At 39.3% G+C, this 18730-nt stretch overlaps 1 protein-coding gene across 2 annotated transcripts in view; it reads right to left on the bottom strand.

Annotated features, from left to right (window-relative positions):
* cdkal1 (CDK5 regulatory subunit associated protein 1-like 1) overlaps positions 1-18730 on the bottom strand; it is a 260221-nt gene that overhangs the window by 87695 nt on the left and 153796 nt on the right. For both annotated transcript variants that reach the window (XM_074682552.1, XM_074682553.1), the window contains exon 10: positions 11288-11433. In XM_074682552.1, coding sequence (XP_074538653.1) covers positions 11288-11433 — 146 coding nt within the window. The remainder of the gene's footprint in view (positions 1-11287; positions 11434-18730) is intronic.

Below are 18730 nucleotides of genomic sequence, written 5' to 3'. Positions count from 1 at the left end.
AATTTCTTACTTAAAATGTATATATTTTCTTTCATTATCTGGTCAATCAGGTGAATATGTGGGCCTTTTAACTGACAAACAGATGATATTAATCCAGCTTTCAGCATGCCACTCAAATGCCCAACCAATCCGGACATATACCTTCTGTAACTGACCCTCTGATTGTTTTCTTTTCTTCTTGCCAAAAAAGAATCAGCACTGCATTTCCAGGACCTTCAGAAACCATAAATCTGTTACCAAATGCTTCCAGACTAAACACAGAGGCTTTTTCTTTAGCGCAGTAGACTGCTGCTCTAGATTACCGCTGGTCATCTGTCACACTTCAAGTCAAAACTGCAAAAATCTCCCCAAAATACCATCATCAACTCTTTGGCCTTTTTTCAAATCTTTCAGGAAGCACATTGAAAGAAGTGAAATGCTGAGGCAGCAGCTCAGCCCTCTGCACAGGGGCTCCAGGTGGAGCAGTTCTGCTCACAGTCCTGTCTCTACCTGGTGGATGCTATGCCAGACTCTCTGTCCTAACACTTTTATCATCCGTCCTATCATCTGAGGTGGAGGAGCTCAAAAAATAATCCTATAGGAAAGAAGTTAATCGTTTGGAATAAATTTTTAATTTTGTTTGTCAGTTTGTGTTTCTAAATCCCTCTGACCTCAGTGTCTCCTCTTGTCAGTGGCATCCATAGCCTTTGGGGAAATTCTGCAGCTCCATTGCTGAAGCAAAACAACAGATTTTCACCAAACAGAAAGAGCCTTCAATTAGAAGAGGAGGTGATATGTGCTGAAATGGAAAACATAAGATGGCATGCATGTCCATCATGTGGACATCCACTGGAGTTGCTGACAGCTTGGTCTAAGAGATACAAGATAAGAGAGCGTGTGGAGATGAGAGCAGCTCTCTGTAGCTGCGATGACTAAAACAGGCAGTATGCAGCATGTTTTCCCTTTTTTTCCACCTCTGTGGTTAAGTACAGGTTTTAAATCAAAGACCGAGAGTCAAAACACCCAGAAACCCTGACTGCTTCGTTTCGTTCACCAGCTGAATCATCAGCTGAGGGGGAAAGAGGAGAAAGAAGGGGGGGTTAAAGTGTTGACAAGTCCCACCAGTATGGCAGGTTATCGCGGCAAACCTGTCTCTCTTGCCGCCTCCCCAGCCCTCTGTCTTTTTTTCCCTCTCTTTTTTCCCTCGCTTGTCTTATCTCTGTTCTGTTTTTTTGCTTTTTGTTTTCTTTTTTCCTCCCCAATGCCCTCAGGGAGCTCCTACACCTCCCACTAACTATTTCAGTGAAACATTAGCCTTAGCTGATACCTTAAACCTTAAGTGTTTGAGTGCGTGAGTGTAAACTAATGAAGGTATGTCTTCAACAACAAATGGAGTGAGTGGCTGGCTCAAACACATGCACACACACACACATACACACAGTAACACTCTCAGCATGCTGTCACGCCACTGATGCATGTGTCCTACCGTAACCCAGGGAGGTTTGATATAACCCTGTCACTCCTCGTGACTAATAGGGATGACTAACACATGTACACACACACACTCTCTTACACACACACGCGCGCACACAAATACACACTCAATAGACCGAGAACACAGCCTTCTTGGAGTTGTTTGTTAGAAGAAAAACAGTCTCTATACTCAGGAGACTGAGACACACGCACACACAGACAGACAGAGAGTTTATCATCAACAAGTTCTATCAACAGTCCCGGCGTCACTCTGCCAACATGCGAGACATTGCATCACACTGACAACACTTAGAGGCGCCCAAAGTACGAGGAAGCCTAAACAAGCAATTAATTTTACTATCAGGGGTTTCAAAACAAAAAACAAATGAAAAGAAATTAATAAGAAAAATATTCAAATCCAAAGTATCTGAACTGAATCACTAGTCCTGTTTGTTTTCCTCATTATAAAGTTACGCAATGATTACTTGTTTTTTCAGCTATCAGCTAATGTGTCTTTATGAGACTGACCAGTCATCCTCGAATTTGGGTTGTGTGCAGTCTCAGTTTTTCATTACACTGCAATTTTTGAAAGAAAAAAAAATTCCAATGCTGGCATCTCTTACGATTCAGCTGCCCACCTCCAAAACACCTGGGCTAATAAAGCCATGAGAGACACTTTGATTTGATTTCTAAACTCCTTCCATGTGGTTGTGCCAAAACACAAGATGATAATGGTTTCACCCTTGAATGAACACAGCTGAGATGTTCATAAACTTGAGCTTTGATCAAAGTGAAAGTTTAGTGAGTTGAAACCTTCAATAAAGAGATTTATCAGCAGGAATAAAACAGAGTGATGTCTGAAAGTGTCAGTGTAACCCGTAAATCAGGCTGCTCTGAACAGCTGCACAGCAAAGTGTGTTTGGCCTGATGATGTTCTCATTTCACGGATATGAGAGCTGGTATCCAAGAGTTAAACTGGTTATGAACTGAGAAATCCAAGGACCACCCAAAGACAGTCTGGTCTAGCTGTGTTTCTGTTTGTGTCTTTAAAGAGATAATTCTACAAAAACGTTCTTTCAAAAAGGAGAAAACAATAATCTCAAATAGCTCTTTGCCCGAGGTGTTTTTGCATCAATCAAGATAATAACACACAAAAGTTTTCAAGTGATAAAAGCTGGTTAAATGGAGTCAGGTGCAGCTATTTTGATGTTTTTGCATTTAAAAGATAGTCAACAAGTTGAAATTTAAAGAGAGGAGTTTTCTGCATTGGTGTCTAAGAGAAAGATGTGACAATGGAATGAGTGTGGATTAAACACAGCTCTTTGAAATGTAACAATATTTCCAATATCCTGATGGCTTAAACTGATAAAGCAATAGGATCAAGCAGGGCAAAGTGGTAACCGGATGCTCTTCTGAAGATTGGCTACAGGGGGGTGGGGTCCCAACAGGTCAGGGTGGAGGTTAAGGGTCACTGTACCAGTCAGCTACTGAGGTCTCCCAGATTAATCACCTGTTGACCTATCCAAATCTTTATTCCTGAGGGAGCACACCTTTAACAACTCCACAGCTGCTGCAGCTGGAAATGGCCTCGACATCTTGAAAAATACATAATTAAAAGAGTTGAATTGTTCAAGTTTTGGTCTGACAGCATTACTGTTGCCTTATTTGATTGAGTGTGTGTGTGTGTATGTGCGTGTGTGCGCAAGGGGGAAACCTCCACGGATTGGGATTGAATGAGATTTCAGGGGTCGGGCTGACATATAACCTACAGGGAGTTTAACCTACCATCCTGAGGGAAACCAAAGAAGGTCTGAGGGTCACTCAAAGCCCAGCCTTCCAATATCATCTGTCTTTTTTTTTTTTCCTAACATCATTTCCTTGTAACCACCCTCCTTTCTGCTCACCCTTGCTAACCCATAAATTCAACATTAATACATTAATACTGCCAGATTCTGCTTCCCTGCACATGCACAACCAGTCCCAAACCCTATTTCTTCAGCCTTTTAATCCTTGGGCCCTGTGAGTCAAAGAGCCGCAATCCTCAAGAGTAGTGGAGGAAAAGTCAGCTCAGATATCGACGCAAACTACAAAACAACTGTGGAAAATCCTCTGACCATACTCATCCGCTCTGTAACAGCCTTATTCCGCCATAACAGGATTTGCTCCATACATGATTGCGTAAAGACTGCACTTCATTATGTGATTTTAATTGATAGAAGCAGAGAGAAAAGGGCATCAAAAACATGCTCTGTGTTGGCAGACGAGGACAAATTAACCATTTTAATGAAATAATTATTCTGCTGATTGTTTAAATTATGCACGGTAGAAAACAATTCAGTTAGAACAACTTGGAAAATTAGTTGTGTCACTTGAAAGAGAGTATATTTAATGTAAGTTTTCTCAGCGGATATGAATGGATTGAGCAGGAAGGCGCTTTAAAATGAATTCTGGTATGAAGTAGACAGTAAAAGTAGAGAACAACAGGGAAATGCATATTATAACAGTGTTCGAAACCCAGCATTGTTTCCTGAAGAGGTTTTTTTATTCAAAGTTCTGCACCACATCCACCACAGTCTGTCCTTAATGCCTGTAATGATCTGAAGCAACAGAATCAATACTCTTCCATCAGCTCTTCTATGCATGTTTCAATAAGGGTCAGAGGAGGCCTGATTTGCCATCAGGTTTTATAAGTGAGAATTAACTTTCAGTGACAGATAATTTGGGCACTCAACCTTCAAGAGACCTTTAAACTTGATACATGTTTAAGAGTGGAACGAATCAAACTGTTCGAACAAGCTGTCGTATGGTCATAAGTGTGACAAATTGACTTTTTCTTCTTCTCAGTCAGTGAGCAGTGTTTCCTTCATTACATGGCAAATACATACTGGATTGGTGTAACTTAGACTTGATGTACTTTTCTGCCTCTGGAAATCACAGCGTCTTTTGTTTTAGTTGTTCGGATGGAAAACATTTAACTTAGGGTGGCCACGCAGTAGACGGCATGCAGATGTTTGCTGCTTTTAAAACCACAGGAGAAAACACATTAGAAGAGTTCTGACCTATTTTTACTCTGGGATCTTCCAAACTGACACATTAGACCACACACTCAACGTTTGTGGTCACAATTACACAGTGGCGATTTCACAGACACGAGATCCCACAGAAACTTGAGTGATCAAACGTGACTTCAGGAAATAAACACAAATGACGAATGACTGCCTGTCCTGAAAACATAAAATCAATAAGGAGAGTTTTTTTTTTTTGTTCAATATTCTACTTGACCAGAGTAGATCTGCGTTTGAAATCATTTCTAACTCGTCTACACTGAAGTTTGTGTTTTTCACTTTCTGCATCAGCTTGAACTTTTTACTCACTCTAGTACCAGAAGTCGTTACAGAGCTACTGAGTCTTGTTTGACCAGGTGATGGTTTTCACTCAGCAGGTCTCTTGAGGTGTGTTTGCACACGGAAACAAAAGGGACACCTTCAAACCTCTTGCAGAAAATAAAAGCATCACAAAAAAGTGTCAAAGAAACCAGAAATGAGGCTACCATCATGAGCAACCTTTCATAAGCGGATTCCCAAAGGTTGTGTGTAGTTCACAACAGAGTTCAAGATCCTCAGTCCTGAAGGATGTCAAGGAGGGAGGTCTGATGTGTGTATGTGTGTGTGTGCACCCTGGTGTGTGACTGCATGTGTGTATGTGTGCTGGTTCTCTCTGATAAGAAAGGCCAGAGGCATTTGACCTCTCATGGCCCCTGCAGTGTTGGTGGCATTAAGCTGTTTGTAAAGAGAAATACATTTGTCTTCTGCTGCGTGTGTGTCAGTCAGATAAGCTCTGACCTCGCACATACCTGCACAAGGTTCCTGTCTGTCACATTCTTTGAGGTGAACTTTATGTGGCTCAACAAAGGAGTGATTGTGAGAATCTGCTTTAACAGACACCTGCGAGTCTGAGTCACTACCACACACACACACATGCACATACACACAATCACACAGGGTTCTGCCTTTCACCTTGAGTTGTTCTGGTTTGCATGATTGCACCAGCGTGAAAAGAAGAGTGAATCAGTAAAAGCACTTTACAAGTCTCACACACATACGCAAACACACACACGACGCGGTGTGGGGCCTTCTTTCAAGTGTTGGAAAGGAAAATATGCAAAGAGTAAGGACACAAGGTAAGAGACAGGGCAGTATGTAGCCTGTAGCACAAAAAGAAAAGGTTCAAATTCAAACAAATAATAGGACAAAACAACAAATATTAATCAGAGCTTGCTTACACTAAAGAACACATGCTGCAGAAGAAAGTTAAAAAATACATATCACTATTGCTTTTCAGTTTGAAATGCATACGTTTCCATGTCTGACCCCTTTGTGTAGTGGGACTTTCTACTTCCTGCTCGTCATTTCCTCTGTAAATGTGAAAGAGTGAAATCTTTTTCTGCCTTTAATTTTCTTTTATCTGTGTCTTCTATCTGTGTCGGCCCAGTTATGTGTTGGGAGTGGAGTCAACATGTTTACATCACTCTTCAGTAGAGTCCTCCTGTGAAGGTCTGATGAAATCTTTGCACCACACACAAGCTACAATGTGTAGTTTGTATATGGGATGGGAGGCAGGAAATTGGAGCAGAATAGTAGATGTAGAGCTACAGGGTTCTATGTTTGTGTGAAGGAGTTTATTAAAAATATGTATGTATGCTTTAAAAAACAGCACTATTTTCTGGTTTCTTTTATTAAATTTATTTACTGAAGAAATTTTTTAACATGGCATCAAAACTTACATGGCTCCCCATACAGCACCAAATGCATTTTAAGCTCCTGCTAATGACATATAACATTCTCAATAAGGAAAACCTGACTGACTGACTGACTGACTGACTGACTGACTGACTGACTGACTGACTGACTGACTCAGTCTTTCTCCCTCTCACTGTCTCTATCTCTTTTCAGGATCCCTGAACTGTTGGTGGGAGACCCGTGTTTGAGGACACACTGTTTTAGAAACACTTCCCTCAACGAAAAAAGCCTGTTTGTTTATGTTTCACCCAGAGACTCTGAGCACCCATCACACACTCTGTCTGACACACACACACGCACAAACACAAACACATAAACACACTGGGGGTGTTGTTTTTGGCTTTTCAAAAACCTTGGCCTCTCTCCCAGACCTTGACCCGCTCCCTGGCTAAAACTGCTACAGCCAAATGGGTCAGACCACTGGATGAGGATTGATTTCACACAACTAACATCACCCGTGTGTGTTCGTCTGTGCGTTTATGTAACAGTAGCCAAAAATTGAGTAATCCCACACACACTTACACACGTACACAAAACCACACAAATACCCACATAAAGGGTAGCCAGACACTGTATGTAAACAAGATTGGATGACGCGTCAGCGTGTGTATCAAGGGTGTGTGTGTGTGTGTGTGTGTGTGTGTGTGTGTGTCCTATGACATCTGCCACAGTGAGTTGAGTGCCGCTGCTTGAATTGCTTTTGAAAACTGAAAAAACAACTACAACCTCTTTTCAAGCCAAAACTCCTGGTGTGTATACACACTCACACTCAGATAAGCACCTGAGTCAGTGGGTAAGTAAACAGCAGTCACTCCTCACCCCATCCTAAAGGGGACTTACATAACAAAATGTAGAGGTATCGAGAAATCTTCAAATGTGGTTGGAAAAATGACAACACACTGATCAGAAGCTTTTTGCTGTTTTTCTTTTTTCTCTGCCAAAAGCTGGAGTGAAGTACTAAGTGGAAGGAAAAAAGACAGTCAAGACTTCAGTTGTAACCCATGGACCTGTTACTGATAACTAGAGGCATAATAGTAAACTAAGACCTGTAAAATATTTACATAAAAAACAAAGATAATTTCCACTTGATACAAATAAGATTAACGACATCTTTAGTTGATTACATATTGTACTTCAAAAGACTTTTTCATGATATATTAACTTTAAAGATGTTGTACAGTAGTTTAGTAGTCAAACATACGTAGCTCCATTGACATCCCGGTGCTGTCGGTAATGTGTAATGTTAGTGAAACCTGGTTATGTCCTGCCAGTCATCTACCATGCAGGGGTAATGTAACCTCAATCTTCATTTTATTGACAGACTCTCAAGTTTGAACAGACCACTGCAGAATAACGGATAAGGAACAGCTTAGCCCTTTTAGCCTTTAGCTCGGGCTGTATCCCTCTCCCATTTAGCTTTCTTCTGCTCTTCTGTCCTTTTTCTGTCAGACAGTTCAGCTCCTGTGACCATCATCAATACAAAATTAATCACAGCCTGCGTGGTGTTGTCATAGAGACTTGAGCGTGCTGTAAATCGATACGGTCCTGCTCGACCTAATCTGGAAGCTAAGAAGTATCATTTTGAAGTAACCTGCATTGGCACTGTCAATCTCATTTTAAACTGTGGATTACAATCAGGTATAAATCTAGAAGGGAGACTTTTTTTAAGATCACTTAGAAACTCCTTACAGCCCCTTTAAATGTGTCATTTCACTAAATGCTCCTTTGCTACATCTTTGGAGACTGAAACTGTTCATGGTACATTATTTAATTATTAGTTTGTATTAACAGAACAAAACAAATCTTTACAGCATTTTGATTTGATACTTTTCATTGGTCTGTATTATTCACACTCAGACATAGCTCACAGATGGAAGTTTAACCCGAAAGTACTCTAATGTAATTTCAACTTTGTTTAGCACAAAAGTATAAATTAACCTGTCAACTTAGCTTGTTTTAGAATGTGTGTCACTCAAAAGTTGTCTTTTGTTTTTTAATCACAGAGGAAGCAGGAAGATACTACAGTAGCATAATATAGAGTCCAAAACAGTCAAAATAACAGAAATAAATATAAGACTTGAAAATATCATTTCTGACCTTATTGGAATCAAGTTTAAGATATTAATACTGTCAGTCCACATCTTTCAAGTACATTGTTAAGTAGAGTAGTATTATACAATAATATGAGGGTTTTTTTTTTCCCTATAGATAATGATGTTGGCATGTTGCATGTTGGCAATCAAATGAACACAGGCAGATTAAAGGTTGTCTAGCTATCTACTGATAGCTAAACAGCAATAAGGGAAGGACATGAGGAAGAGATTGGAGGTCTTATGCAAATGGATTGATCTGGAGAGAAGTCTGCATTAGGGATGGGTGCCAAATTTGGTACTTATATTGGTACCGACCAAATTCTGTTTAAAGTACCAGGTACTGATTCACATAAAACCAAAAGGTACTATGTTTAGGTACCTAAATGCATCCTTGTGACTGTGAAGCTGAATTTTTTAAATATATTTTATTATTAAACAAATTGATATTTTTACCACATAAACACAAAAAGTACTGAAAATTGGTACCGTTGAGTACCGGTACCGATTGCCAGGTACCGAGTACCAGTGCCGTATCATTTCAAATGTGAAAGGTACCCATTCCTAGTCTGCATAGTTTGTTCTGAAGAGAATAACACACACACACACACACACACACACACACACACACACACACACACACACACACACACACACACACACACACACACACACACACACACACACACACACACACACACACACAAGTTCATATGAAGTTTTTCTGAAGTGCTTCTGACTTCACATGGCGATTAGTTCAGTAAACCTTTTTCCATAACATAAAGACAAGATGAGCTTTTAACGTATATTTCTGTACACTGACCTATTTAGAAATTTTACATTTTATAGCTAAGCCTATGGGCTGACCTACATAAAGCAGCTACATGAAATCTATTGATTGCTGCTGCACATGGATCTCATCCGCTTAGAGCAAACTCCATGTTAACAAAATGACTTTAATCTGCAACATCAAAAAGACATGTATGCGAACTTATAGATATTAATATCGAAGACTTTGACATAGGAACCAGGCCAGCAGATTTCAGGAGTGAAAAGTTCATGCTTCAATCCCATGCATTCAGTGTGCTGAAGAAGGTACAAAATCCTATGATTATCTAGATATTGATGAGAGTAAATCCATGTCCATCGGATGATTTGAGTTCGTTTCCAAAGCCTGTACTTAGTCCGTCTTCATGCTGTTTATTTAGGTCCCTGACATATACGGCAAAAGTTAAGTAGAAAAAAACGTATAGTCCACTAATCTTAAAACATGCATGACGTCATTTAATTTTCCAGGAAAAGGGAATACTGTAGTATGTACAATACTATGCACAAACATACAACAGCACACATAATCATCTTTCTTTAAATCTCCCAATAATACCTTAAGACTTAAGGCAGAAATATGACCCACTCCTCTTAATATGACTCCCTTCATATTGTATTATCTCAGCATCAATTCTATATTTATTCATCCTACCTAATGTGCATTGCCATAATTAATCATTCAAATTCTATGAAAGATTATCCTTCTTACAGTGAGAGATTAATCATTTCTTATCTTTTGCACAGTGTCACAGGTCAAATCCATGCATTACAGGCATGGCTCGGAGATGTGGGTTACTTTCTGGGGATGAGGGAATACTCAATCAATGTAAGGAATGTACATATTTGGTATTAAATGTATGTTTTTTCAGGTTCTTAACAAAAGTGTGTCAAAGATCAAGACTCGTAAACTCTGGAAGGGTTGATGTAAAATGCTTTAGTTAAATGATCTGTTTGTTTCAGGTACTGTTCTTTTCATTTCTTGTTTGTGCTTGTGATGTTTACAGTTGACACAGTTTGTCTCATATTTTGTCCTTGGTTAGTTTTGTGCCATCCCCTTATCAAAGGTGCTGAATAAATGAAACTTTACGGATTTGCTTACTCCTGTCTGAAGTTGCTGCAGTAGTTGTTTGTGTTTCTAGCCACCTTTGTGTTTGTCTGCCTTGCGGAGAAGGTCAGCTCTACTACTTATTAATGTTCTCAAGTCATAAACAGGGGTAAGGGTACACTAAGAATAAGGCAAGCTTATAGTTCTCGAATCTACGTCTTCAAAACTCCTGGAGAGGGGTTTTCAGCACACTAATATCCTTCATTAAATCATGTTCCCAAAAGAATCACTTCATATAGAAACACTAGTTCGCACATTTGCTTTGTGTTTTGACAATCTAGCCCAAAATCCTTCATCAAGACTTAAGGAAAGGAGTACATTGGTAGACTGATGTACTCCTTCAATAATACTCCCACTAGTTACAAGCACCATGGATGCTTGTGGGGGCATGTGCAGAGCTGCTGAGTGGCACATCTTTATGGAAAACACTAATAGCACAGGTGCTAGCACAGAAAAGTAACACTGGGTGGGGTGAAAATAACACTAAAGGTTGTGAGACTGCCTTATACACCTTACACTATCTCTCTTTCTCTCCTCCAGAATGATCTTCTGCCATGCTGATAAAAAAGCAAAAGTTGTATAGGGAATTTTTATAATAAACTTTATGGAATTCATTGATGTCTGCTTTTTGTGTCAGATCTGATCTGGCAAATCTGGCACAGCCCAACACATTAAAATCAAGTCTGACATTGGTGATATTTTTCAGCCCAAAGCACAACGATCCAGATCTGTGTGCATCACACAACCAGCAGCACATATCGATGAATCCTCTCTCTCTGTGTTAGGTGAAACACAGACAGAAATGACATGGTTGTGTGTGTGTTTGCTTCTACGCCAAGAAATGTCTAATCCTATTTCAAAGTTCACTGATTAAGTAAAACAACAACACAGCATATTGACATTCAAAGCACATTAAGTCGTCACTTTCAGAGGTGGCTACAAAGAAGGTGGAGGAGGAAAACTGAATAAGTGTTGATGTTACTAACACTCAACAGGGAAGCACTGTGTCTTACTTTTCTTTTAGGAAGTCCACCACTCTTTTGAAGTCATCGATGCAGTATTCTCTCTTCATATCCATCAGGACACTGTCTGAGGCCGACTGGACAGGAACATGGAGGAAGGCGTAGACACGCGGATGATTCAATATCTTTGCCATTTCCTAATGAGACAGAGAAATCAGGGGAAATGAGTGGAGAAGTTTTTACATGTGTGAAAGGAAAGGCATAGATTTTTAAAAAGATGCATATATTTGGTACATACAATGAACAACGTTGGAGGGCTGCATGAAATTGGGAAAAAAAAAAAAAAAAAACAGAAAACAGTGAAAATGAAGTTAGGGTTTTATGGCTCTTATAAATTCAATGATTTGGCCCTTTTTTTAACTTTAAGTGTTTTTTGCTCACAAAACAAACTCTTCTCGCAAACTTGGTTCAGCTCTCTGGCAGCAGCTTCCAAACAGGCCTTTAACGCAGAAAAACATGAGGCAATATGTTAACCACGTCGTTACAGTTTTTTTTAGAAACAGCCTCTTCGTTGTCTGCTTTTTGGATGAAAAATTCTTGGGGGAACTACAAATCACACATGAAAATGCTATATGTCTCCTGTATTTAATAAAATCAAAAAAGCTCCCCCAATTACAGGAGTTTGCTGAGCTGTACGTGGCCATGGCTCAACCAGCACTGGGAGCATGGCTAGTAACCAGAATACATGCTCTGAAAAGCTGCCTCGCCAAGCTAAACATCCGCCTCGATCATTCAGCCAAGGTATCTGTGACAGCAGCAGCAGCATCTGGTGATTGCTTACAATTGTGTGTCGCAGAAACTGCGTGCAAAGCGGTCAGTTCACTCTGTGATCTTGTGTGGTCTAGATTATTCATAAAGGTGAGTTGCTCAAGAGATCTTTTTTGCACCATCTTGACAAAACCTTAACTTTGGAAAAGTGGCAGTATGACTTAAAATATTAATCAACAAGTACTGTACTCTTCTCTCAGATGATTCAATTCATATATAGTAATTAGTTGAATAATTATGGTGGACAAACCAAGGACAAAAACGCAATTGAATACACCTCAAACCACATATCCCACATCACTGCAAGCATTTCTGTGTTATTATTTGGTTGGTTAATCCAAACAAAGGACTCTGATTAATGGTAGCTGCTAGCTTTGGAAATGTGAAGGTTTCATTAACATTCCAGACTCTTTCTGTACTCTTTCGCTCAAGACCTTCTCAAATAGGCTTCTTTTATTCTCTGCTTTCCACTTCCCTTCTCTGTGTAAGGGAAAGAAAAGAAAGGCAGCTTGGAGAATTCATCGTGTACCCACTAGATCCAGAGTCAAAAGAGTCAAGGCTGCACCAGTGGGGGTTCTTTATGACTGAAAAGTCAAGAGCTTTTACCGAAGCATCCAGGTCCACATCTTAGATCAAAATGGTGCAACGAAAAAGAAAGCTACATAGAGCTGTAGTCTATAATTATCTTGGTAAGGATTTCTAGCCACTAGGTTGCTTCTTTTCAGTGGAAGAGACAAAAAATTCTGGTCATTTGACTTTAATGCAATATACAATTTCCACTCTGAACATAAGGTTTAAAGTGTTCTGTTGTTTAAAACTGCTATTCCTTATTTAGCCAAATAGTTAAAGCACATGCATAGAAATGCATATTACTGTGATCTATTTTCAAGAAAACCATTTTTTTTTCTGTTAAAAAAACAGCAAAGGAAGCATTCAAAGCTGTTTTTTGTGTTGACAAATACAATTATTCTACTCAAAGTGTTCGATACAAAAGTTTTTTCACAATAAAACATCCAAATTAATTTTACTAAACACAATCTAATTTTAAAGAGACTCACTGCAGTATGTTTCCTGAAGCTGTTTGTCATAAATCAGACAGCCAGGATCACATCACCATGTTCATGATTTTATCAAATTTAGAAAAAGATGTTTCCATAGCATCGTCTTTCCTCATTTTAATTTGCCAAACATAAAAGAGCAAATATTCTGATTCACGTTATCTGAAATGTGACTGTAAGTTCAATCTTTTTCTGAATCAGTAACAAACTGTCTATCAAGACTGCTATAGACATGTTAACACTTTAATGGTAGAGTTAGATGGGTTTTTTTCTTTCATGTCGTCTTTGATTTTATCTGAAAAAGACCTAAAAAGAGCAGAGATTTCAGAGCTTTTTGATGGACATAATCAGGATGCTATCATTACCGAGGCTAATCACCACAAGGAGGAGTGAGAGAAAAAGACAGGGGAGGGAGAAATGATTTAATGATTTCCTACAAGAATATGCTGATTGCAGTCCGTCTTCTCAATTAAGATCTATTGTAGAATGATACCCACGTCATACAGAAAAAAATGCACGAGTGCATGAGTGTGTGGGTGGGGGCGCACACACAGAGAAAGCTTAGTTGCAGCACACCACAGGGGGTTGACCACTGGAAGCTCCAAATTAGAAAGAATTAATTTGGTTGGAAAATGGAGCTTGATTGGCAACAGGAATCAGATTGCTGCATATATGCACATACATGTGTGTGTGTGTGTGTGTGTGTGTGTGTGTGTGTGTGTGTGTGTGTGTGTGTGTGTGTGTGTGTGTGTGTGTGTGTGTGTGTGTGTGTGTGTGAGAGAGAGAGAGACAGAGAGAGAGACAGAGAGAGACTGGAGGAGATGGAAAATAATAACTCCAATGAAAAAAATGTGTGGTATAGTATGCAACTGTATTTCCATGACAGCCTTGAGGAAGGCCACATGACCCCAACCGACCATTCAACAAAAGAAACATATGGCGGACTCTGTGGAAGGGAAACAAAAGCCTCTTTCTAAGCTGAGAAAAACAAGACAAGTCCAATTCAGGCAATTATATAAAAATTCATACACACAAATATCAAGTCTGTTCAGTAAAATGCAGCAAAAAAAACTGCACCTTTAAAATTAGGTTGAGAATAAATTGTTTAATATCATTACTGGATGGATATTTTTAATGTTTCCTTTGCAGGCTCCACATTACTGTAGATAATCTGTGTGTTGTAATCATCTGCAGCAAAACACTAAATTTTTAGCAATTTTGTGGACCCAGTATATGTTTTACACCTCTTCCTGTTCAAGAATAAATCGTGGCAGAGGATAAACTTCAATGAGCAGTAAAATGCTGCTCCAGTCTCATCAGGGCTTACTGAAGATGATTCAACAACAACAACAACAACAGAGAGCGCTGATTGTGTGAGAATGTAAGCCCTCTTACATGGTGCTGCAGGGGTGAATAGGGTCGTAGCAGATAGCATGCTGGTTTGAGTAGCAGGGCATCGCTGTTGGCAGCTGGCGATTAATCTATAAGGGGAGGACTTTTCATTTACACCCGCCATTTATCATGTGTGAGCGTCAGTCTGACAGAGTGTGTCCCATCCTCCAATGACTATTACACATTGATATGAATCTCTTTTGTTGCCGATCCCTGTGGAGTTGAGGCCTTTTCAGTGTTTGACTGCATCTGACAGACAGTTTAGTGAGTTTGAAGTGAAAATGATACTGTGATGAAGGAGATATTGCCCAGTAGTGCCCGGTGGCAAAATTTTTAAGTGCTGCTTTAATGCCTCAGAGATCCTGGGTGGATAAACTATCCAGCTCAAAGCACAATTCAAAAAAAGCTTGAACAAACCAATCAAAAATGTGTGCATGAAGGCTTTTTATCAGTTTTGACAGTAAAGAGGTATAATATTGTTTTTCTCCCAGTGACACTTTATCCCTCCCCCACCAGGCTTCTATCTCTCTCAGTCTCACAGACAAACAATTTTTTCATCCTCAGTTGATCAGCTCACACACGTCTACCAGAAAAGATCTATCTTAAATGGTTTAGCACAAGGGATCTTAGATATAACCTCTGAAATGTGATAAAACACAAAGGACCACATATGAAAAGGACAGGGAGCAGGCAGCCCTTTATTACAGTCAAACACTGCATGCTCCCTGCGAACTTAGTTCTTTGAATCTCTTATTCACTTCTCAATATTCTACAAGCGGATCTTAACAGGTGCCTTCAACTCTCTTTTAATGTTCCTCTGTCCATCATGTGTCTGAGAAGATAGCTGAGGAAGAAGATACACAAAAGGGAAAAAATAAGGTATATGTGAATTTCAAGGCATGGATGAGTTACATCAAAAGAAAAATACCAGCACAGCCGTAAAGGTTTTTAAAGGTCAATTTTTGACATATGTTTGAAACACCTCAGAAAAGATTAAAGACGATTTTTGACCTGCACCTGACCTCCCTACAAAAGTGAAACTTTAAATCTGACATCAGTCGGAGAAAAAAGAAGCATTTGACATATTTCATAAAGTAAAAGGTTAAACTTTTAACATGTTTTCCTCCAACTGAAAACATACTTATGATTTTATTATTACTTCTTTTTAACAAAACATCACTGAATGTAGGAAATTGTTTAGCTACCTTCAAAACACCTGCCAGCATGACTGTAACTGTTGAAAAGGAAGCAGAAGAATCTGCGGGTGCTATTCAGTGTGTTTGGAGAGGACGCTACACTTAGTCTGAAGAACAGAAGGGCCATTGACTTTCAAGTGCTGTGTTGACGGCTTCCGTTGTGGCGGAATTCAACAAAAACCTTGATGGTGAGAGGCCACTCAAAGATGGTAAAAGTTAAGAAATATATGTGGAGGAATAACGTATTTTTTGTGGTATTCTGGAGTTCGAACTTGAAATTGGTCGCATGGTTTCACAGTTTATAGTTTGCAACTTTGAAAACTATGTGCCAAAATAAAAAAAAAAAATTGAATTAAAAAGATAAGTAAAATAAAATAAAACAAACAAAAAAAACTATAAAAGCACTCAGAGAACGCAGACCCCCGCCAAGCATTTTGTGATTGTGATGCAACACTTTAGTCCTACTTTAATGTTATACTCTCTTTCAGCAGACTGTCTGCCACAATTTGGTGTTGAAATTATGATGACCAAGTACTACCACATTCCGGATCTTAGTATCCAGTATGTTGTAAGGATCGTACTTTTACATCTGACAGAAAAGATGGTGGCCTTGTCTTGTCTTCTTTTGAAAAGCAATTCAACCATTTATGGTGTAGTTATATACACACATGGTGAAAACTGCCCTATCAATGATAAAGAATCCTTAAAAAAAAAAATACCTTGATCCAGACAGTGATCTGGATCACCTCCAAAATGTAATCACTTCTTCCTTATCCCATTTTGAACATTTCCTGAAAATGTCATCAAGATCCATTTGTTACTTTTTGAGTTATGTTATTCACAGACAGATAGACAGACAGACTCTCCCAAAAACATAACCTTCTTGGCGGAGGCAATAAAAAAATAGACAGAGGAGAAGAGAAAATACTTAGTTGAAATAGTGCAGTAGTTGTTGTAAGTGTAATGAGCTTCAGCATGTGGCACACACTTTATCAAACTGGTACACAGTATGAACTCTAAAAGGACGTATTGCTGAATGTATTATCACTACACACGCAGACAAACACAGCTGGACTCCCCAGAGTGTCACTCTGCTGACAGACGGGGTTACAGTCTGGTTCAAGCGAACATTCTGAAGTAAACCAAGCACAAGTCAAACCCAACTACATTCACAGACTGACAAACATACACACAAACCTGCACATCACAGAGCATTAACAGAGCTCACCCAGGGGAGGCTGGGAAGAAAATGATTCTACAAGCTGTTCCCAGGATAATAAGTCAGGTCCCTGCGTGTGTGCACTGACACACACACACTAACACACAGTCTGTGAGAAGAATGTTCAGCAACAGATAGAGAAACAGAGCTCCCAATGGTATTAAACATTTCAAACACTTCAGACTGCACTTCTCCCTGGAGGGTATACAGAGCCTGCAGCACCTCACACAGTGCAGATAGAATCTACGTTCTGCACAGCAAAAGGAGAATTAAGAGCATGTGCAGTAGGAAAAAACTCCAACAACAGTTTTCTCTTTGAAATGACTGTACAAAGGGTTTACACAAATGAGTTTTGACCAGAAATGAAGGCAATTTAAAATAGCAGAAAATGTATTTACTCCTGAAACGTTATTATCCTCTCCCGTTTCAAAACAATCTGCACAATTACAAAAGTCATAACAAAAATCCGATTTAAATACTCAGCCAGCATTTAAATCTTCATCTCTGAGAACTCATAATTCAGCACAGTTATTCAGAAAACATCATTCAGAGCTATACGTCAGGGCTCATCATTCAGAGGCGTATCAGAATAGCTTTGCCGTGTGCATTCAATTGGTGCCTGGTCCCTCTCACAATGCTACATTAGGCTTCTAATGTGGAGAGGCTCCCAAAGGCTTCATTAAAATGAAAATGGTCTGAGAGGGTGTGTCTAAGTGTGCGCCCATACAACTGTGCTTGTGTGCACAGCTGAGTGTGAAGGTGAGAGATGTGTGTGGGCATGTTTCCATGTGAGTGTGAATTCATGTGTGTGGTTGTAAAAAAAATATCTGCAGATAGAGAAAATGGAGTTTTCACTTTGTTGTGGGTATTTGGTGGTTCATGAACATTGCCGGGGCCTAGTGATGGTTCATCAAAGTCTATTGTCAAGTTCTGGATCATACTTTTACATCTGTCAGAAATTATGGTGACCTTGTCTTGTATTCTTTTGCAAAGCAATCCGACAAGCAATCCAATTTATCATAAAGTTATATAGGATTTTCAAAAAAAACTGGATCCAGATGGTGATTCGGATCACCTCCAAAATTTTATCATTTCTACTTTATCCCATTTTGAACATTTCCTGAAAATTTCATCAAGATCCATTTTTTTCAGTTATGCTGTTCAAAAACAAACAAACAGACTCTCCCAAAAACATAACATTCTTGGGGAATAGAGAAAAGAAATGGGAAACACAAAACACATGTTTTTCATACATTGCAATCGGGGCTGAGGGATATATCGAGTATACACAATGCATCGTGGGATTTGGCACATGAGATGTATAAAATGACTGTATCGCAATTACCAAGTACAAACAGCAACCTAAATGTTTTTTGACGTCGGAACATAAATCTCTTTGGTGATTCGCTCGTTTCACTCTCTACTGTTCAGCCAGTGCTCCTCTCACAGCGAGCTCCACGCTCCCCACGCTCACCCAGAAAAATTCTCTCCTGCACATGCGTGTTTTGGCCTTAGGAGAGGAGGAAAAAAAGTTGCTTACACATTTTATCAGTTGCGGGTTGTGGGTTCCTGGGGCTTGTTTTCTAGTGTGTAGTCGCTTATTTGGGCTTGCTAAACTGTCCGTATGATCCCTGATTCTCTTGCAGCTCCCCCCACCAAAAACAAATGTGTTTTGTTGTTGATATTACAATGTAATGTAATATAATGTAATATAATATAATATAATATGATACGATACGATACGATACGATACGATACGATACGATACGATACGATACGATACAATACAATACAATACAAT

This window comes from Halichoeres trimaculatus, unplaced genomic scaffold, assembly GCF_033239565.1.
Source record: "Halichoeres trimaculatus isolate MK-OKI-2021-1 unplaced genomic scaffold, fHalTri1.1 fHalTri1_scaffold_12, whole genome shotgun sequence".
NCBI lineage: Eukaryota > Metazoa > Chordata > Actinopteri > Labriformes > Labridae > Halichoeres > Halichoeres trimaculatus.
Note: the sequence above shows the minus strand (reverse complement) of the source record. Positions and strands in the feature narration are given on the sequence as shown.